This window comes from Lithobates pipiens, unplaced genomic scaffold (assembly GCF_037356315.1).
Source record: "Lithobates pipiens isolate NorthernLeopardFrog02 unplaced genomic scaffold, aLitPip1_a1.2 Scaffold_19, whole genome shotgun sequence".
In the NCBI taxonomy this organism is placed as follows: domain Eukaryota; kingdom Metazoa; phylum Chordata; class Amphibia; order Anura; family Ranidae; genus Lithobates; species Lithobates pipiens.
The window spans coordinates 168,965,352-168,987,872 of record NW_027507764.1 but is presented as its reverse complement, the minus strand read 5'-3'; the positions used below and the strand labels follow the sequence as shown (position 1 = coordinate 168,987,872).

The 22,521-nt window shown below is 42.0% G+C and overlaps 1 protein-coding gene across 1 annotated transcript in view; it reads right to left on the bottom strand.

Annotated features, from left to right (window-relative positions):
• Positions 1-22,521, bottom strand: part of STT3B (STT3 oligosaccharyltransferase complex catalytic subunit B) — a 218,910-nt gene that overhangs the window by 7,163 nt on the left and 189,226 nt on the right. The window contains exons 11-15 of the mRNA XM_077491460.1: positions 16,618-16,805; positions 14,391-14,562; positions 11,399-11,572; positions 8,953-9,066; positions 4,569-4,781 (exon numbers count right to left, since the gene is read on the bottom strand). Of these exons, the coding sequence (XP_077347586.1) occupies positions 4,569-4,781; positions 8,953-9,066; positions 11,399-11,572; positions 14,391-14,562; positions 16,618-16,805 (861 nt within the window). The remainder of the gene's footprint in view (positions 1-4,568; positions 4,782-8,952; positions 9,067-11,398; positions 11,573-14,390; positions 14,563-16,617; positions 16,806-22,521) is intronic.

The window sequence follows — 22,521 nt, the reverse complement described above, 5'->3', positions numbered from 1 at the left end:
GAGGACCGGGACTACTCTGTGCAAAACCACTGCACAGAGCAGGCAAGTATACGTTAGTCTTTTTTCAGTTAACACTTTTTTGGTTTACAAATCACTTTAACCAGCAGTATAAAAGGGGCACCAGGTCCAGCTTCTCCCCTTCCCCTGTGCCGCCCCTCAGGCTGGCGCTCAACGTTGATGTAGTTAATTCCGGAAGGGACATCAAGTTTCCCCCGATTTATGCTCCCAGCCATCCTCGAGGTATGCGGGCTCCACTACACTCATGGCCCTACAAACCACCTTGCGCCCATCTGACAAAAAGCATGCGAGGAAACCTGCACCTCCCACACATGACCCAGGAAAAAGGTAAATCTAACAGAAAAATTAAGTATTCTTCTTGACTAGAGCCTGAGATCTGATCCTCTGTCTCCCCAAAATAAATTTAAAAAAGCTACTGGAGGACTGCCTTTTAACTCATATCTGGCAATGAGTTTCCCCTCTTCTGGGAAGCGTTCAATATCTCAGAGGCTGCCCTAGACGATGACTGGGGACAGGAAAAAAAAAGTCAAAAATTATAAGCACCTTCTTAGAGCTCATCTCCAAATCTCTTAAAATGTAGCTTTAAACAATTCTGTTTTAGCTCTGTGCTCAAAGTCTTTGAGAAATAAATTTGACTTCTACTTAGGTTAGGCAATGGAAGATGCTGAAATCTTATATAAAGCATTTCAAGAGGTCACTAGAAAAAAACTCTTTACGGCATTTTTAATGTTCACCTTTCACGCTGAGGTGGATGGTGGAATTCTTCCTGCTGTGACATTGTATTCTGACTCCTCTTCCTTTTGTCGAGGGAAAAGGGCCATAGACAGAACTACAAGTCCCATGAGTCATGGCAAGGCTGACAGTTACAAGCATGACTCCCAAGGGCAGAGGCATGATGGGACTCGTAGGTCTGCAACAGCTGGAGGGCCACAGGTTAAGCACCAATGCCATAGACAGAAAAATGCAACCAGTCCCTGCTGAACTGGCCAAATTTCAATCTATAACCAGCCTAACTGAGGTACTTTGTTACAAGACAACTTGAGTAAAAAGTTTACTGAAGTGTACAGTGAATCATGCAAATTCAGGTAACTGCAGTTGGCTTAAAGGAATAAAACGGCAAAAACAAGGATTTATTCCTAGGCATTGCGATAAAACGTAGCAGTAGAAACGAGTTCTATAGAACCGCTTACCTGCATTGAAGCAGGGCTGGTGTGGATGAATCCTTAAACAGATACCTACACATAACCTTAAATTAAACCTGTGATTTGGCTGTGTGAGGCAAACAAGTGCGTTTTACTCCAATCGGGCTTTGATGTGTTTTGGAGGAGGAGAGGCTTCCGTGTACACACTGCTAAAAAGCCCAGATTAGTGGGAGGGCTGCAGCGATGGCTGTACTTCTGGAACTTTGTCCCATCTCCACACAGGATCTCTGGAGCTCAGAGTGACCATTGGGTTTTTGGTCCCCTTGACCAACCCCCCCGATTGCTCAGTTTGGTTGGGTGACCAGCTCCCAGTTGTGCCAAGCTTCTTCCATTTGAGAATTATGGAGATCACTCTTGGGAACCATCACTGCAGCAGAGTTTTTGTAGCCTTCCCCAGATTTGTGCCTTGCAACAATCCTGTCTCAGCTCTGCAGCTCTCCTTTCACTTCATGGCTTTTACCTGGATACAGTATGGATTGTCAGCTGTGAGGCTTTATCATGCCCAATCAATTTAATTTACCAGAGGTGGACTCCAATCAAGATGTAGACACATCTCAACAATGATCAAGAGAAATGGGAGACACCTGAGCTAAAATTCAAGTGCTGTTGCAAAGGGTCTGACTAATTATGCCAATGTGATACTTCAGTTTTTCATTTCTAATAAATTCACAGACATTTCCAAAATGTGGATTTAAACTTTGTCATTATGGGGTAATGAGTGTAGATTAAAGAGAAGAGGAAAGAAAAAAAAAAAACAATTTTTTTTTTTAAAGTGAACTGGGTCCGAATATATATATATATATATATATATATATATATATATATATATATATATATATATATATATATATATATATATATATATACACACCACATTTTATTAGCATGCCAGCTTTACCCTTTATATAGACAATTTTAGTTTATTTTAATTATTATCAGGAACCCTTGTGCTAGCGTAGCATCTAAACTAGAATGGGCTTGATTTGTTTTTTCTTGAGCAGCGCCACAACTCTTTAAAGATTTAGTGGTTTGCCTTAATTCTTTGTGTATATAAGACAATTAGCGCCACCTACCTAAAGTATTATGTGCTATAAATAAACTATAAAGTTTACTAATTAGTACTTCACAGCTGCTGTACACTTCCAGTGAATTCACCTCACCATACAACATATAAAATTAAAAATAAGCGTAGAGCTATCAATCTATTATGTGAAATATCCAGCAATATCAAATTATATTCAAATAAATCTATATAATAATGTGTAAAAAGTTCATATGCCGAAAAGTTTCTGCGTTGAATTATTGTGAATTCTCAATTCATATATCATCTACCACTGTGCAAATCGTGTCTTCAGCAGATTATGTGCACACCTTCGCCAGCCGTTATACCCGTCACCTCATACATCAGTCAGACTCAAAACAATTCCTTTCTTTCAGCTATGGACTCATCCCTTCCACATCCGACCAGCTACTCTGTAGCCACTTTCCAATCAGTAGCCTCCCAGAGGCAGGGGTCGCAAGAAAGATCTCTCATATATACTGCCCCGTTGCTTTTTTCCTTCCTCCACACCAGTGTAATTATTCGGTATTCCTGATTGCATGAAGGTGGAGCCATGTTCTATCAGGAATACCAAATAATCACGCTCGTGTGGAGGGAGAAAAGCAGTGGGGCAGTATATATGAGATCTTTGTTGCGATCCCCCTGGGAGACTACTGATTGGAAAGTGGATACAGAGTAGCTGGTTGGATGTGGAAGGGATGAGTCCATAGCTGAAAGAAAGGAATTGTTTTGAGTCTGATTCATGTATGAGGTGACAGGTAGAACGGCTGGCGAAGGTGCGCACAGAATCTGCTGAAGACATGATTTGCACAGTGGTAGATGATATATGAATTGAGAAGTCACAATAATTAAATGCAGAAACGTTTCAGCATATGAACTTTAATTGTACACATTATATAGATTTATTTATTTGAATATAATTTGATATCACTGGATATTTCACATGATAGGTTTGCCTTAATTATAAACGCTGTTTTACCCATTTGCATTATTTAACCACTTGCAGACCGGACCATTTTGCTGGTCAAAGACCAGACCACTTTTTGCGATTCGGCACTGCGTCGCTTTAACTGACAATTGCGCGGTCGTGCGACGTGGCTCCCAAACAAAATTGACGTCCTTTTTTTTCCCACAAATAGAGCTTTCTTTTGGTGGTATTTGATCACCCCTGCGGTTTTTATTTTTTGCGCTATAAACAAAAATAGAGCGTCAATTTTGAAAAAAACGCATTTTTTACTTTTTGTTATAATAAATATCCCCCAAAAATATATAAAAAAACATTTTTTTCCCTCAGTTTAGGCCGATACGTATTCTTCTACATATTTTTGGTAAAAAAAAAAATCGCAATAAGCGATTATTGATTGGTTTGCGCAAAAGTTATAGCGTTTACAAAATAGGGATAGTTTTTAGCATTTTTATTATTTATTTTTTTACTAGTAATGGCGGCGATCAGCGATTTTTATTGTGACTGCGACATTGTGGGGGACCCATCGGACATTTTTGGGACCATTGTCATTTATACAGTAATCACTGCTATATAAATGCAGCGATTCCTGTGTAAATGACACTGGCAGTGAAAGGGTTAACCAGTGGGTGGCAGTGTAGGGGTTAAGTGTTCCTAGGGGTGTGTTACTAACTGTGGGGGGGTTGGGCTTTCATTTAGTGAACACTGATCTCTGCTCCAATCACATGGAGCAGAGATCAGCGTCACTAGTTGCTAGGCAGAATGGAGAAATGTTGTTTACACAGCATTTCCTCCATTCGGCCGCTCCGTGAGACGATCGCGGGGATGCCCGCGGCGATCGAGTCTGTGGGTCCCGCGACCGGACTCACGGGGGTCCCGACCAGCTGGCAGGGCGGCATTGAATATTGGACGTACCTGTATGCCAATATGCCTGCCCGTGCCATTTTGTCGACGTACATCGTCGTGCGCTGGTCGGGAAGTGGTTAATGTTGTTTGATTTTAAATTTAGTCTTGAATACAGAATAGTAATGAGAATGTGTGTCTGCGCCCTGTAATAATTATTTAATTTTGTTTGGTAAAAGGACTGCACCCGCATTTTCAGAAAATACCAATTCTCAAACACATTTTGCCAGTGTATGAGGATCAATGTTTTTTTTTTCCACTTTTCACCTTCAACAGAGCTATGATGTCACACGCTGGCCTTTTTAATGTTTTGTTACCCAAAGGATTAGTATTTACTTTTAACTTCATTAAATTACACCAATGTAATGATAAACTGCAGTATTTATAAAGTTTCCCTTTATTCAGTCTACGTATAACCCACCTTCTTAGATAAATACTTCTGTTTGGGTACAATGTTTGTCATTCTTGGTTTGTGGTCCAGTGCCTCTCTGTTGTCTAACGGTTTAACTTTGTATATTCTGACAAGCCAGTGTTCTGATGTAAAAGCCTCTTCCAGATGTTTGAACTTTATATCTTTATTACCAATCTCAGCATTACGAGTACGATCAAATCCTGGCGGGGTTCGAAAATCTAACTGGAAAAACAAAAACAACACACAAAAAAAAAGAGTCAGTGTCCAAATATTGCTGACATTGGACTAATGCAATAATTCAGGAATGATGCCGAATGTTAAAGAGGGATTTAAAAAAAAATATTAAAAGCCAGCAGCTATAAATACTACAGCTGCTGACTTTTAATAAATGGACACTCACCTCGGGCCTCGGCTGCTGCCGCCGCCATTCGAGGTGAGGGAATCAGGAAGTAAAGCGAATCGGCTTCACTTCCCGGTTCCCTACTGCGCATGCGCGAGCTACGCCGCGCAACAGGAAATCTCCGCGCTGTCACTGGGACCCGTGTGTGTCCCAGCAGACAGCGCGGCAGGGCAGGAAATGGCGTAGACTCCTGTGGGAATCTATGCCCGGAAGTGGTTGAAAATACCTGTCTTTGACAGGTATCTCCACCGCCCTCCCCCCTGAAAGGTGTCAATTGCGACACCGGAAGGGGGGGGGGGGTTCCGATCAGCGGAGGTTCCACTTTAGGGTGGAATCCCGCTTTAAATAAATTATACATATTGAATCTCGCCAACACTTGTATCATTATTGAACACTGAATATATATATAGCAAGTGTTATTCAATACAGGTATATCCTCTATAGACAGACAACCAACAGTCTAGGTCAAAATTTAAAGCAAATCTTAAAAGGAAAACTAATGGATTTGGAACATTATGAAAGTTTAACCCGCACTGCGTGCATTATTGGCTTGTTTTGTCCAGGGGCGACCAAGACGCTTATACTCACCCGATCCTCTGCTCCAGCAGCAAAATGATGCTCCCCCGTGATCCAGCGGTGGACTGTTCCTGACATCCTCACATCCAGAGTAGGACCATGGACTTCATGGCATCAGGAACAGTCCACTACACATAACTGCAGGGCGATGGAAAGAGTAGGTAAGTACATCTCCCTTTTCCAAGCCCCTAGACAAAAATGAGAAGCTAACCCTTGCAGCGCAGGCACAGCCCCACTGCATGGAAAAACTATTTTTTGCCCAGAGTTGTGCATTGAGGTAACCATCTGCATAAGGATACAGAGATCTCCTTCAGTACAAGAATTAACAGGATTGGCTTATAGGCTGATGGAAAAAAATCATACTTATGTAACCGTCCCAGAAAAAAAATCCCATCAATGGTTTATGTAACAAATTAATCTTGAGATTGCTTCTCTTCAGTCCACTAAATAGTTTATCAACATGTGTTTATAGACACATTTATTTTCACTGCATTCCTTAACTGCGCTCTAATTCTTGCCATTTTATATCTGCACTTCCAGGGAAATGTTTCTGCAATGCATTCGGAAAACCATTTACTGCACATTTTTAGAGTTATACAGTGTTGTAAGCTTATACTGTATTTAATACTGACTCATGTCTGTGCAGTGGATTTTAATTACTTTAATTATACCATCTGATTGTCAGCAACACAGATGTAAGTGTCTTCCTTAGATTAACCATATGGTAAGCTAGTCCCAAACCATGCTACACTTGGACAGAACTATAGATTTGGAAATGTAGCCCCCCCCCCCCCCCCCCCCGACCTTCATGTTCTTGACGCTTTCAATATAAAATGGGTGGCAGGTCAGGGGTTAAAGCTTCATAAGTGTACTAAATTTACAGTGAGGAAGACTACATCTATTCAAGATAAAGCGTTTACCAGGTTCTGATGCTTCAATAAGGCACCAACAACTTCAGATACTGATAGTTTACAGGTCAGATCAGTAACATGATTATCACAAAGTCTGAACTATTCACTGCTGTAAAGAAGGGCAGAGGTTAAAACAGCAGATCAATATCTGTTTATCCCCAATTCGTTTTTCACATAGGGCAGAGAACTATAAGCATATCAGAGGCTTCTTGACTTCCTACACATGAACATGTGTAACATGTGATTTAAGGTGTTTGACAAACTTTACTATTTTTTTTATCATCATTTATTGCAATTGGGTCATAACACCATGGAAATGGAAAAAAAAAGGCCTCAATGTATTGCATGTTTTCCAGGCTTCCTTGGAATTCTATTTATACGACTTAAAGCGTATGTCTAGCCAAAAGTGTTCCTCTTGGATTACAATGGAGACAAGAGTGGGAAAGGGTTAAAACGTATGGGAATGTGTTTTGTTTTTTTGGAACCATACTTGCTTAGGTGGATGCAGCATTGATCCAATTGCTGCATCTGTCCCCCGCCACCTCTAAGACTGAGAACCGATCAAACACCACCTATCAATTGGTTTTCAGAGCTCTGTGAGCACAGAGCAGGTGAATGCGAGTCACGGGCTCTCTGCTCTGCCACCCTCATTGGAGTGCTGGTTTGTGGAAGGTGCGTGAATGGTCTGCTCAGGCTCTCAGCAGCTCGCTGAGAGACGGTCCAGGCATGTGGGCAGATTCTGACGATACAGTGGCGATCTTTCCTGAGCCTGGACCGGCTCTTTGATGTCACATCCGCAAGAAAAGTACAGCCAAACGCGCTTTGGCTGTACTTTTCCTGTAACCCTTTCACTGCCAGGGCCATACAGACCTAGAAAGTGCCCACAGGCGGCCAAGTGCAGACTGCTGAACAATTCTATAAATCTGATCAGTGGCTTGCAAGTCGGGTGTTTACCCAATTTATCTCTGTGTCGGTGGTTTTAGTTCTTGCCTTAGTGACATATTGCAGGGGACAAATTCAATTGGTGTTCATCTGTGGATTTATAGTCACTGTTGGGGATTAATTTCCACATGCCCATCAATAAGAGTCGATTGGGATAAGCCCCTTGAAGTAGATTGCAACAGATTCAGCGATTCTTTATTATTTGTTTCCTCCCGTGTGTTTTGAAATAACTTGTGGTCATTGTATACAGTTATTGTTCAGTGGAGAGAGGATGTCACCTCCGGAAGTCTTAAAAAAGCGTCACTTCCGGTTCTGGAAAAAATGACGTCATTTCTGGTTCCGGGTGAGAATGACGGCACGTCCGGTTCCGGCGGAAGATGACGCACCGGAAGTGCGACAAATAGCGGCAAAAACGCTGCTATTTGACCAATAAGGGACTTTATACTTAGAGTAATCGCCAAGGGCGATCTCCAATGAAAAAAGATGCTGTTATAAACAAAGAGGAGCTCATTAAAGAACCTCCAATTAGAACCGAATTGATGGATAGATAGGAGGAGTCTCCATTTCCATTGAGGGAACTTTTGGCGCCAATCTACTCAATAAGGGCTATTTAAGGCAGACGCCAGAAGCCCTAAGCAGGTGGGAATTTTTCTTATGTCCCTTGGATTCTCCAGATTCGGTGATATTGGTAAAAAGACTGGGAAACGTTGAACCTTGATATGGCGGTAAACTACATTTTAGGAACCCCCTTCTTATGACAAATGTAACGATAGGGATTAGACTAAAATATTCCTTGGTTCTTTTTGTTTTAGGTTTCCTAGACAAGACTGAGGCTCATACAACATAACATTTTCCTATCTGATGGGCCATCGGACATTTATGTAAAGGAACCTTTTATTCCCATCCTTTGTTGAGTTTATTTTAACTCCAGGGTTTTGAATGCGGTGATACTGTAACAGATCCTTACCATCTTCACTTTTTTGGTTTAATCCTCTTCTCTTGGCTTGTTTTTCCGTCTTTGGGACGGTCGCCAAAACAAGAGAAAATGCCTATTTTGGCATAAAAAAATCAGCTTGTGAGTATTCAAGTATTGGGTTTTAATGTATTATGTTCTTTGTATACATGTATTTTTTTGTAATATTGATTGCTTGTTGTGTGCTTACAGACAGTGGCTTCCCTGAAGAAGAAATTATTAATACATATTTTTCGAAACGCGTAGGGAAAGCGCTGCCTGTTCTGCTGTATAGAGTCTACGCATGTAGTAATATTCTATGCCATTTACATATGTTAGCACAACACTGTCATTTTATGGATTTTTGTGGTATTGTAATGTTGTTTAATAGTTGTAATAAAAATGTATATATTTTTTCATATACATTTTAGTATATTATATTTTTTTCTCTATTGCCTTAAAAATCACAAATAAATTTGAGGTGTCATTCAATTGTATCTACTATTTTCGGGATGATGGCAATAACATGCCATAGCTCATGAGTCCAACCATTATTACCTACACAGAATTCTTGCTCTGTACAGAATTTGCAGTGTTAAATTTCATACTTACTTGCATTTCACCAAATCGATAATACGACATTTTATACATGAGGCAATTTAGCAGAGTTGGAGATCCAGCCTTGTCAACACGAAATTCTCCTTGGGGTGTGAAATAATCACTTTCCTAAAAGTTGAAAAATAAATCCAGATCAAAGCTGATGGCTTTAATACAAATACTTTTATAAACTTTAACTCTGATCTTTGCAACACGATGCATGCACTCCACTGCCGCACATTAAAATTTAAGGTGTTGTTGGTGTTTACATGCTGATCTATTCTGCCGGTGAGAGACAAGTACTTACATAGCAGCTGGCTTTAGACTCTGCAGGAGGGCTGATGTGATCTCACACAGCGTTTATCCAGATGCAGAGGGGCATTTGTTTAATTTCTATGTGAGTGCTTTTCTTTTATTTGATAAGTTGCATCTTGATGGATACAGTATTGGGTTTATAAACACTATTTTATAACATGTCTGGTCGACATACAAAAGGAGAGAACTACTGTCCCATGGAGGGAAGTTTGCAGGAATGAACAGCCACTGATGTCCAGCTTTTTATGCCAATATTTGATTAGAGAGGCATGTTTATGCGACGAGCGTCTGTCTGGAGGGTGAGGAGGGCACTGAGCCATGTTCTAGATTCATCTGAAGATTTATTCACAGAGAATCACGGTGGATTGATTGTCTGGACTCCATACAACTTTTTCTGACATCCGATGAACCGTTGCACTATTTGATGATCTGGTTATTTTTGTTTTATATGTGGCTTTGACGCACCAATTTGTTACACTTCATTTATATTTAATGCATTGATTACTTACATGTTGTTAATTTTATTTATTCTTTTACACATAAGGGTTTATTTACTAAAGGCAAATCCACTTTGCACTACAAGTCAATGTAGATCTGAGAGGGACATGCTAGGAAAATAAAAATCAGCATTTTTGCTTGTACATGATTGGATGATGAAATCAGCAGAGCTTCCGCTCATTTCCAACCATTCCACTCATATCTACAGCGACTGAACTTGCAGTGTACTTGTAGTGCAAAGTGGATTTGCTTTTAGTAAACCAACCCCATAGTGTTGTATAGTGAATTGTTTCTTTTTTTGGATTTGTGTTTTTTGGTATGGTGTCAAAGCTATATTTTACACCCAATTTTGATGTACACAAGGGTTAAAGTGTAAAATCTCCAAATTGTCTGTAAAATATAAAAAAGATGAGACCACGTTTAGTAGAGATACCAGATGGGTCATTTAATTTTGTATGTCCCTGCAAAAAGTGCAATACCCAAAACTGTCCATAGGGGACCCCAACATTACAGCTTTGTCAATTTTGATTCACCTGTAACACTGTACTCAGAATTATTCCTCATTATGGTGTGTGCTGTGATTTTAACGTATAGCACAATTGCTTAAGTGCCTGATCTACATGCACATTTTGCATGTGCAGGGCTTTTTTTTTTTAAATGTACATTCACTGACCAGCCCCCCCAATGTGATAGTCTTTTTTTTATGACAGGTCCCTAATGCCTCCTTTGTCTCTATAGAGCAGATACAGATGGTACTTGATCTGTTGCTAACCCAGCCACAGTGGTTGGCGTTTTTTTCTGATATGGGACTCTTGCCGGTACGGTAAACTCGTCTACTTTGACTTTATTTTAAAGTGTTGGCTTTCAAGGCATTTTTTATGTTTAATACAGCCAATATTAGGATGGGTTCACAATTATGCGAATTGGCTGCGAGTTTCCCTGCATCCAATTTGCATAACAGGAGACTGCCTGGCTCTCAATGGAGCCGGTTCACGCAGGGCTGTCGCGTTCCACATTAGGAAAATTGTGCATCTTTGGCTCAGTTTCAGGTCTGAACTCAGGCAAAGGCTCAGAGGAAACCGGAGTACCCAGAGGAAACCCACGCAGGCACAGGAAGAACATGCAAACTCCAGGCAGGTAGTGGCTGGGATTTGAACCAGCGACCCTTTTTACTGCTAGGTGAGAGTGCTACCCACTACACCACTGTGCCACCCAAAAGTTGAGCTTCCGGTTTGTACCTCACAGGAATACTGAGAAATGGGGGATTCTTGTCTCTGCTCTCTTTCCTGAAGATTGCAATTGATGTGGGACACGTGTGAGTAGCGATAGGGGCACCTTTTTCCATGTAGAAGTGTTTACAGCCATCTAAAAGCGTACTTTTCAAAATATAGATTTACATTCTGATACTGCAGTGCCATAATAAAATGAAGGGTTAACATGCATGTAAATAAACCATTTCCATAAATATCATGGTTTTGTACATACATACCCAAGGCCTTTAATTTTTTTGAGGTTTGAACATTTTGTTGCAAAAGAATGAAGCTTTTGAGCTAGCAGGCACTAAAAGCCCTGTCCTAGAGGACTTAATATACAAGGGCAGCCAGAACACTTTCCTTTCAAAGGGCATGTACACAGAAAATGTTCTTACCCTGATATCTTTTGGATGTTCTCCTTCTGCTATCCTAACCATCCAGAGAAACTTATTGATGTCATCGCCAGAGTAGCCAATTACACCTCCAAAAATAATCAATACATAATCTACATCCAAGCTTCTCATGATTTCATAGGCAGCAGATTCATTTGAAGACATTGCTTTTCCGACCTGAAAGAAAATGCAGATATAGTATTAATCAATGTTTGAAAAGAAACATCTAGGGATACAAAACAGCCAGCCAGTTCACCGACAGCAAAAAAGAAAGCAATTAAACTATTTATCCCCTCTGAACCTGACTCAGACAGGAAGCAGCCAGGAATTATGTAATGCTATTATAGCTATATACAAGGATAACATATAAAGCCAGTAACTATCTTCTGTATACAAAAAATGGCAAAATCAAAATGTATATACAATAAATAATATCACATAAGAGATGATACAACAATGTGATGCAAAAGAACGAGGAAGGAGGAGGGAGAAGTGAAAGATTTAACTAAAACCAGCAGTAAAAAAAGTCTGGCTTAATATCTTTGAGAACATCATCACCCCAATCCTTTATGGCAGTGAAATTTGGGGTACTGTTGCATACCCAGACCAATCCAAATGTGACTCACTCCAGCCCTACAGAAACATTTTATCAGGGAATTCTGCAAGCACCTCCTCCAAGTCTATTGGAGAACCTCCAACAGTGCTTTCCGGTCTGAGCTGGGCAGATTTCCCTTAGTGCTCGCAGTACAGAAAAAGATGCCAATCATATTGGGACCAGCTACAATAGCACTACTAAACAAGGACAACTCTAAACCATGCAGCCTGTAACAACTAATCACCAGCTTGTCCACCCCAAATGCCCAACAATTCGGCCTAACAAAATCTCAAATAAAAGACAAAATGACCAATTAAAAAAAAAAATTTGTTCAGGAATAAAGAAATTAAATAAACCCTAAGAAACTAATGGTTTCACAGGTACTGCAGAGAGACTGCAAACTAGCCTCATACATGGAGGTGCTACAAGAGCCCAAAGACAGAGCTGGAGCCTGTACAGAATAAGTGCCCATAGCCTGTAATACAAATTACAATGGCACAGACAGACCTGCAAGCCCAGGAAAAGTAGATTGTGCCAGCAATGCGACCAAGTGGTCCTAGAGGATGAGAGCCACTTCCTGCTACAGTGCCCCAAGTACTCATTAGTGAGAGAGGCTCACTTACAGAGAGACACTGCTCTCATCTCCTATTTACAATCTTTAGAAGAGAACACTTTCAATTCTACAGGAAGAAGAGGAACCAATTTTGAAAACGGCTGCACAGTATGCGACAGCATGTCACAGACTGAGGGAGACAAAAACGGTGGGCTTACATGCAGGAGAGAGAGAGAGAGAGAGAGAGAGAGAGAGAGAGAGAGAGAGAGGCCAAAGAAAAATAACTCAAGTGTGTCTAATTCATGAATGTAATTCAAAAGCCGGGAGAGAGAAAGGGGGGGGAGAGGGAGAGGAGAGAGAGAAAGGGGGGGGGGAGAGGAGAGAGAGAGAGAAAGGGGGGGGGAGAGGAGAGAGAGAAAGGGGGGGGGAGAGGGAGAGGAGAGAGAGAAAGGGGGGGGGGAGAGGGAGAGGAGAGAGAGAAAGGGGGGGGGGGAGAGGGAGAGGAGAGAGAGAAGGGGGGGGGAGAGGGAGAGGAGAGAGAGAAAGGGGGGGGGAGAGGGAGAGGAGAGAGAGAAAGGGGGGGAGGAGAGGGAGAGGAGAGAGAGAAAGGGGGGGAGGAGAGGGAGAGGAGAGAGAGAAAGGGGAGGAGGAGAGGGAGAGGAGAGAGAGAAAGGGGGGGAGGAGAGGGAGAGGAGAGAGAGAAAGGGGAGGAGAGGGAGAGGAGAGAGAGAAAGGGGGGGAGAGGGAGAGGAGAGAGAGAAAGGAGGGAGAGGGAGAGGAGAGAGAGAGAAAGGAGGGAGAGGGAGAGGAGAGAGAGAAAGGAATGAGGGAGAATTGGGGAAGGGTAGACACAGAAAAATACCATTCGATAGTGGCACAAGAGTACTGCCTAGATGCTTTACTAGCAAAATTATAGAAAGATGGGGGAGTTCAAGTAGCAGGGGATATCAGAGCTTGGTATGAGGAAGAGCAAGTGAAGGCTGTCCAGCACAGCTGGTAGGGATGGCCCCCAAACCCACCGAAGTAAGCTGGCAGATTTTGCGTACATCAGGCCAAAATGGGTGGAGTAATGGTCAGTCCCAAAAATGTGCATTAGTGATCCCACACCCTGCTGGTAACACCAGCATGAGTTAGGAACCTGCAGGATTGGTTTATGGGCAGGTATGTGATACATAAAAATAATGAAATGCTCTCTGTAACTGAGGTTTGGTAAATGTGATGCATACTTTGGATTCCCATTTGAAAATATAATGGGGGGGAAATGATCAACTTGTAGAACACCCAGAACAGATGTGTGTATTATTTTGGCACAAGGATTGGAAGGGGGAAGTGGCCTCTTGTATTGTTTGGGAGGTGGTAAAGACCCAAAAAAATGCCAGATTTGAAATGCAGCTAGGGGATCCAGTAGAGGCAATAGCAGGGCTTGGATCTTTGTATGGTCAAATCAGTCTAGTTTGAAATAAAGTGCTTAATTCTGACCCTGCCTGCCTCCATGAGATGCCAAAGTTGTTTACTATCTGATCTGGAAGGGAAATCCAGGTATCCCATCACTGGGGAAAGAGGCCACGGCACAAGAGAGATTTTTTATATTGTATGCAGTAGCCTATAAGGGTGATTTTGCATGAAGTGTGAAAAAGTGTGAAAAAGTCAAAATCCCCAAGTGCCTTGAGCAGCAGATCCAATGTTTTTTTGTAGAGAAAGCCTTGATTATGTCAGAAACTCTCCTAATATCCCTTTCTGTATATTAACACACATTAGGGCATGGTATTTTTTTTCCATTTGTTGGGTTTTACTTACATATGTAGTAAACATTCTATTTATCTTGTTTCACACTAGTCAGTTCTTACCAGTGCTATGTGACTGTTATTCCATGTATTGTTATCTACTAACGTCGTCCGATTTGCCATTCCTGCTATTTGGTAGCCATAATCCCACCATGACATAACTCGGGCATGCTCATCTGTGTTCTGTCTTAGCCAGTAGTAAGCTTCTCTGAAGTCATCCAAAATGTTTCTGGTTCTGAAAGAAGACCGATGATGTCAAAGCACTGAAATGGAATAATGCATCCTTCCTAAAATATCAGCACACCCACCAAATGCACTAGATCTATGATGCTTATACAAAAAGGTAACTGCTATAATTTTTCTGCAGAAGATTAGGAATTGCAGGTGGTCATTGCATGTAAATAGGAAGAACTGTGATATTCCCTATAGCACCCAGATTTTATAACGTGTCAAGTACTGTGAAAGTGTTGTAGGTCGCTAAGTCTTCATTTCGGCACAGTAAGCCCATCTATAGAGGAAATGTAGCCTTATTTTTTTTTTCCTGGCATGGGTTGCATATTGTGAGCATATGATTTTCCCCACAGAGAAAGTAATTAGCATTTATGAAATAACTCATACGACAACATGTACAGCAGAGCAATCAGCCACTAGTCTGAGGAGCACTGCCTTGCATCTACGGGAAGCTTAGCCATATACAAGTAAGAAGCTTAAACCAGAATACTTGGAGGACAAAACTCTCAGTAAGCCCTTATTTATACGCTACAGAACCCTATATTGTAGCAGTATATGTTTAGTTGATTGCAATTGTAAACAAAAAACATGTTATACGTCCCTGCTCTGTGCAAGCGAGCCCCAATCCTCCTCTTCTGAGGTCTCCAGCTGGCGCTCCTGGCTTCTCCAGCACACTGAGCAGCCACCATAGCAAGCCGCTTGTCCATTGACACACAGGGCAGGGCTTGGCTCTGTCCCTAGCTCCCTCCTCACTGGCTGTGATTGACAGCAGCAGAAGCCAATGGCTCCTACTGCTGTCTGAGCAGAGGAGAGAGCAGGGGAGTCGCACTTTTTTTTACCTTTAGGCTAGGTTCACACCATAGCGATGCGGGAACGCCGCAAATCCGCGGCGTTTTCCCGCATCGCATGCCTCCCGCCGGCAGTTCACACTGCCCTATGCGGACTGCTGGGAGTGTCAATGAAATCTTAATGACACCCCCAGACCAGTCCGCATATCGCAGTGCGATCTGCACACTCGGACAGGAATCGGATCGCATGGTGTGAACACCCATGCGATCCGATTCTGCTGCGGACCAAAAAAAGGGTCCCGTGCGAGTTTGCGGCGGGAGCGATGAGAATTCAGCCATACTATCTGTATGGCTGAACTCGCATCGCTACAGAGATCGGATGTGATTTGCACTGCAGTGCGAATCACATCCGGATCTCCCACCCGCAGCAGTGTGAACCCAGCCTAAAGTGGTTGTAAACCCTCTCCTATACCCAGTAAAGGGAACAGCCTAAGACGATACATAAAGGTGAAACAAATCTCCCTACATAAGTTTTACATGTATATCTGCAGTCTTTCCCTTTCTACATTCTTTAGAAAGTGTACATTGTGTTACAGATCTCTTACTCATTCAGCAGTGGGTGTGGAGTCTGGGCATAACACTGTGTGCGAGCTGCAGCGCCTGTCAGCGACTACCACAGCAAGACCCATTGCGGCCAAGTGAATAAGACCCAAAAACACCCCTACTACCCGCACGCACACACAAACAACACACCTATATAATGTACATGTGGCAATGCATTACTACAATGCAACACAAGGCTTTTTTTTTTCTCCCAAGTTCAATGAACTACATGCACACTAGCGCACTGGGGTGTGTTGACATGCGTTGTAATACACTGCTCTGCAATATAATGTATGACAGCATCATTTTATTGCAATACGCATGGCACTATGGATTGGGTGTTCCCAAAACGCAATGCATAGGTACCTCTAAAGCCAACCTTCAGATTTTTTGTGAAAGTCGCTTAATTGCAGTTTTGCCCACCAGTTTTGATTTTCAGTTTTGCAAAAAAGGCACAAATGAAAGTGTACAAAATATTTATTATTGATTTTCTAAGGGGATGGGTTTGTGTGTGCAAATAATAATAGTATATTATCAAAAATATAGTTTTGATAAACCTTTGCACAACTGTCCTATAACATCAAACTTCAACAGTTTTGAAAGACTTCATGCATGCATTACACGTTTTCTACCATAACCACATAAGCACAATGAGCGCCATTTCTTACCCGTCATGATTGTATGATGCGAGTACAACACTGGGGCTGGAGTAGGCATTGCTAGTTACCCATGTACAGTGTACAGCAAACATCATCAAGAGCATCAGCATGAGCATGGTGACTATACTCTTAATATTAGGCCCCAGACCTTCCTCAGTCTTCTCCTGCTCGGACACGGGCTTCTTCACTTTACCAGCCTGGAAGGACACAGAAAGAATTAGCTGCAGGGTTGCCAAAAAACGGTGCCAGCAGAAACGGTGCCAACAAGGAAGCAGCATCTGAAAATCTACTAATTATAAATAAAACATGTCAATGTCTTTTTAGGTCAAAGCTTGGGTTTTATTTGATCGATGAGAATACCTAGCTCTAATTCAGCCTGAAAATTTTGAGAAGAAGCACAAATTACATATTTCAAAAGGCCTAAAGAACGGTCTGCTTCTCTAATAATGCAGTTTGTGGTTATAGACGAAAAAAAAAAAAATCAATTTTTTCTGCAGTAAAATATCTTTCTACAAACCGGAATTGCTGTGTGCTTCATTATAAGCTCAACATTGAGCCAGCTATTAAAAAGGGGATGTCCCCTGCCAAAATTATTTTTTTCTTTTTTAAATGATATACACATTTGTATAAAGTGAGCCAACGTGATGATTTATTTTAAGTGTAATCCTTTAGATATAAAAAAACATTGATCCAAGCCATGATAGCAGAGCACTCACCTCTTCTACACTTGTTAAGTTACAATAAAGGTTTAAGCAGTGCTGGGGGTCTAAAGAGCTTGCCATTACGCAGCCTAATCTAAGCTATTAATGTGCCACATAAATAACACATTTCCTCTATATGTTATGTGTAGTCTCCTCAACCTTGTAGTTGAGAATACAGCTAAAGATAATTAAAACCACAGTATGAATATCAAATAAATATCAGAAATTGAGGCTGCATTTAACCACTTTCAGACCGGAGCATTTTGCTGGTCAAAGACCAGACCACTTTTTGCGATTCGGCACTGCGTCGCTTTAACTGACAATTTCGGGGTCGTGTGACGTGGCTCCCAAACAAAATTGACGTCCTTTTTTTCCCACAAATAGAGCTTTCTTTTGGTGGTATTTGATCACCCCTGCGGTTTTTATTTTTTGCGCTATAAACAAAAATAGAGCGACAATTTAAAAAAAACGCATTATTTTTTACTTTTTGTTATAATAAATATCCCCCAAAAATATATAAAAAACATTTTTTTCCCTCAGTTTAGGCCGATACGTATTCTTCTACATATTTTTGGTAAAAAAAAAAAAAAAAAAAAATCGCAATAAGCGATTGATTGGTTTGTGCAAAAGTTATAGTGTTTACAAAATAGGGATAGTTTTATAGCATTTTTATTAATAATTCTTTATTATTTTTTTTACTAGTAATGGCGGCAATCAGCGATTTTTATTGTGACTGCGACATTGTGGGGGACCCATCGGACATTTTTGGGACCATTGTCATTTATACAGTAATCACTGCTATATAAATGCAGTGATTCCTGTGTAAATGACACTGGCAGTAAAGGGGTTAACCAGTGGGTGGCAGTGTAGGGGTTAAGTGTTCCTAGGGGTGTGTTACTAACTGGGGGGGGGGGGGGGGGGGTTGGGCTTTCATTTAGTGAACACTGATCTCTGCTCCAATCACATGGAGCAGAGATCAGCGTCACTAGTTGCTAGGCAGAATGGAGAAATGCTGTTTACACGGCATTTCTTCCATTCAGCCGTGCCGTGAGACGATTGCGGAGATGCCCGTGGCGATCAAGTCCGCTGGTTCCGCAACCGGACTCACGGGGGTCCCGACCGGCGTGGGAGCACGCCGCCGGCGGCGCGCTCCCGATGGCAGGGCGGCATTGAAGATTGGACGTACATGTACGCCAATATGCCTGCCCGTGCCATTCTGGCGACGTACATCGTCGTGTGCTGGTCGGGAAGTGGTTAAAAGTCTTTGCTGGGCATTTACACCAAATTAAAGTGGACATGTTGGTGGAAAAAAAAAAAAAAGAAAAAGAAAAAAGAAAAGGATATATAGATGCACACACACACACACACACACACACACACACACACACACCACTATTTAAAAGTCTTTGTTTTTTTAGTACAACTAGCACCAAACCTAAAAACCTATGTCCTACCAGCACACCATAAATCAGACAGATTAAAAAGTTCGGAATTAGAAAAAAAGAAAAAAAAAAACCAATCATTCTCACCTAGGTGGATGCTGCATCTCTCCCCAACCCTAAGGCCCCTTTCACACTGACGATCCGTTCAGGCCCGCCTGTCAGTTTTTCAGGCGGACCTGAACGGGTGCTCCATAGAGCTCTATGGAGCGTCGGATGTCAGCGGTGACATGTCCGCTGACATCCGACCCGCTCCGATCCGAAAAAGTGTGACGGAGGAAAAAGCTATTTTTCCATCCGTCTGCGGATCGGATCGGGTGACGGGCACTGCGGTCCGTCATCATCCGATCTCCCATAGGGGAGAGCGGCGCTGTGACAGGTCCGTCCCTGCGCAGTGTGCAGAGACGGAGCTGTCATCTCCCTGCTCAGCGGGGATCGGCGGAGTGATCCCCGCTGAGCAAACGGACATCCACGGGGCGGATCAGAACTGATCCGCCCCGTGTGAAAGGACCCTAAGACTGAGATCTGAGTGATCAAAGACCGCTGACCACTCAGTTCTTGGTCTTCAGGGAGCCGATGACCATTGCCAGCTCCATGGCCTGCCCCTCCAGTGCCAACTTGAGCGTCGGGCTGTGGAGGGGGTGGAAGCTGGTGGTGCAGGCATCTGGGTGGATTCAGACATTAAAGTTGGGATAAGTTAATTGGCTCCTGTGTACGTGTATGTTTGAATTAGGGATCTACGATTGTAAGCTCTTCAAGGGCGGGGATATGAATGTATCATATACGTAATGCGCTGTGTAAATTGACGGCACAGTACCTGTTCTAAAAAAAAAAAAAATAAAAAAAAAAAAAAAAAAGAGCTTTAGCCTTACTTCTCCTTTAAGGGAACCTGCTAAGTAACCCGGAGTATGAAGAGAGAATGACGAGTTCCGATTCTCCGCAGATCATGTTGCCATCATCTTTGAACACCAAGGGCAATACAAATGACTTCACAGGGCATAATCAGTTGGAAAAGAAGAAATCATTAGAACAGCTCTAACGAGCAGAGTCACCTGATCCCTCCTGTGTTGAATTGTATTGTAAATCTACTGTCTGCCCTAACGTAAAGCACTGAGCAAACTGTTGGCGCTATACAAATCCTGTATAACAACCATTAATAGAACATACCACCTACAAATAACTAATCAGGCATAGAAGCAACTCACTTGATGGACTAGGTAGGGCCTGTTAAACCACTCTTGGTGTATGTTAACTCCCACATACGAATTACAGCATCTCTTCAGTATCATTTATAACAGATCTCCCGATAAACAGACTGTTCAGAAACAAATCACACAGTAGAGACAAGCAACTGTTCATTATAGCACACTAAATGGAGGATTTGGCAGTTCACACATGGGAGGCTACCTGACAGGCTTTTCTCCACTGCAGAGTGCTGTCATCCTACAAGGTCTCAGGCACTAGGAATTGGAAAGGATATATTTGGGCAATTAAGGAGAAGACCTTTGGTGCAATAATGTTGATTCACAGTTCAGTAAGCTGCTTTAAGGTGGGAAAGGAGCCCAAAACCAAACAGCAGGATCACACATCTACCACTGTGTTTGTACAGCTGGGCAGGTGGGAGGGAATCGGAATATTGGTTATACAAAATTAGAACGCTTTTTGTACCAGCTCATATGTACGCACTTCACTTGTGTATTCAGTAATCTGCCGAGAGTTTTCATTTAATGAGCAACTCCAGACAAGTAAAATTGATCACAGAATTATAAAAATCAATCAGATATTGTTATGCAGGAAACACTGGCAAGGTGCCTAAAGTCAAATGGTCCACCCAAGGTATTTTTAAAGGAGATCGGTCACAAGGGAAATAAGTGATCCAATGCTTTCTGAAATAAAATCAGAAGATACTACTTAAAAAACTAATAAAAGTTTTACTACTTGCAAAATAATAAAAGTGGAACCGACGTTCCCCCCTGCCTGCTACCCTGGAAAGCGGGAGTGACGAGTAGTTTTTTTTTACTACCGGTCCCATTCCTTTTTTTACCTGGCCATCAGTGGCCAGATAAGCAGCCGATCAAACAGATCTGTGTGATTGGCTGTGTGGGAGGCCAGAGGAGAGATATTTGGGGTGCTCCTGCGTGCATATGTAAACGCCAATCGAACCACAAATGTGAGGTATTGTCACGACCATCAGAGCGAGAGCAATAATTCTAGCACCAGGCCTCCTGTGCAACTCTAAACTGGTAACCCGTAAGGGCATTCAAAATGTTGGGAATTTTAAGCTCCATACTTTGCCGCCATTCCACGGACAGATGCAATTTTAAAGTGCAACATGTTCGGCATCTATTTACTCAGCATAATATCTTTCACATTATACAAAGAATATGGCTAACTTTAGTGTTTTTTTTTTTTTTTTTTTAATTACTGAAATTTATTTATTTTCCCAAAAGGCCTGCAATATAGTGATACTCTATATATTAGAGTGGTGTTTTTTCATAGATTATGGCGTGGACTGGAAGCCATCTGTTGTGCAGTCTTCCTCTCATGTTCCAATGTGCGAGGCTGCAGTTGGCACACAGAAAGCAATTCTTAAACCACTGGACACACAGGTTCAATCTCTGGACCATTCCAAGAAGGTAAAACAATTATAAAAAAACAACTACTAATAAAGTCATGTGAACCACAAGAGTATCACCAGGAAAATCAGAGGCAACTGAAAGATAGGCCTTGTCCTCTGCACCAGTTTAAAGCCCATCTCTACAAACTTAACTCTCTCCCTTTCACCAGATTTATTTTTTTGATAAATATAGTACCTGGCAATGTCCCTTTTTACTTCTCAAACTCAGCCATTTGTGTCTGGCAACTGATGGCTCTTGCACCGAATCTAAGCCTGAACTCTGAAAGCCGAGTCCAAAAATGGCTTCAAAGGACCAGTTACCAGTATTGGCTGTAAGCTCCCTGCAGCTGATCAAGAGAAGGAAATTGTTCATTTGGACCAGATTGATCCAAAAGAACTACAGTCATAGCCAAAAATATTGGCACATCTGCATTTCTGTCAAATAAGGCACCACTTCACCCAGAAAATTGTTGCGATTACAAATGTTTATCTCATGTTTATTACCCAGAAATTTTTTAAGACAAAGCACTGGAGAACTGAACTGCCCAGCAATGAGTCCAGATCTAAATCCCATTAAGTATCTGTGGAGAGATCTCAAAACAGCAGTTGATCACAGCAAGCGAATGTCCACTAAAAGTGATTGTAAACCCTCCCCCACAACTTCGTCCCATGTAAATCAGCATAAAAAACGTAATGAACACTGCTTGTAGATATCCCCTTACTTGCTTAGTATTGTTGTAATCCTTTTTGTTGTTTAAAATGACGTCACCAAGCATGCCCAGATCTCCCCTGATTTGCGGCACACACTATGTGCTTAACTGTTATCAGGACTTCCTGGCACACCGCTGATACCTCCTACACACCATGTGACCTGGCATGCAGTGTAAAGCAGGGCATGGGACAGCTGAAGCTGATAGGACTCACACGGGCAAACATTAGGTAATCAGCACAAGTAAATACTATGAAATAAAACAAGTCAGCTATGAGCAGGGAAGCAGGGTTTCCATAGCAACGTTGGATTGAGAAGGAGGCTTAGTTATCAGCACAGGAAATGCTCAATGTAAGGGCGGAAAAACACTCCACTGTGGACTCAAAATACTTAAGATGGCACTGCCTAACCCCGTGACACAAGTTTTTTTTAAAGTTTATTTAAACA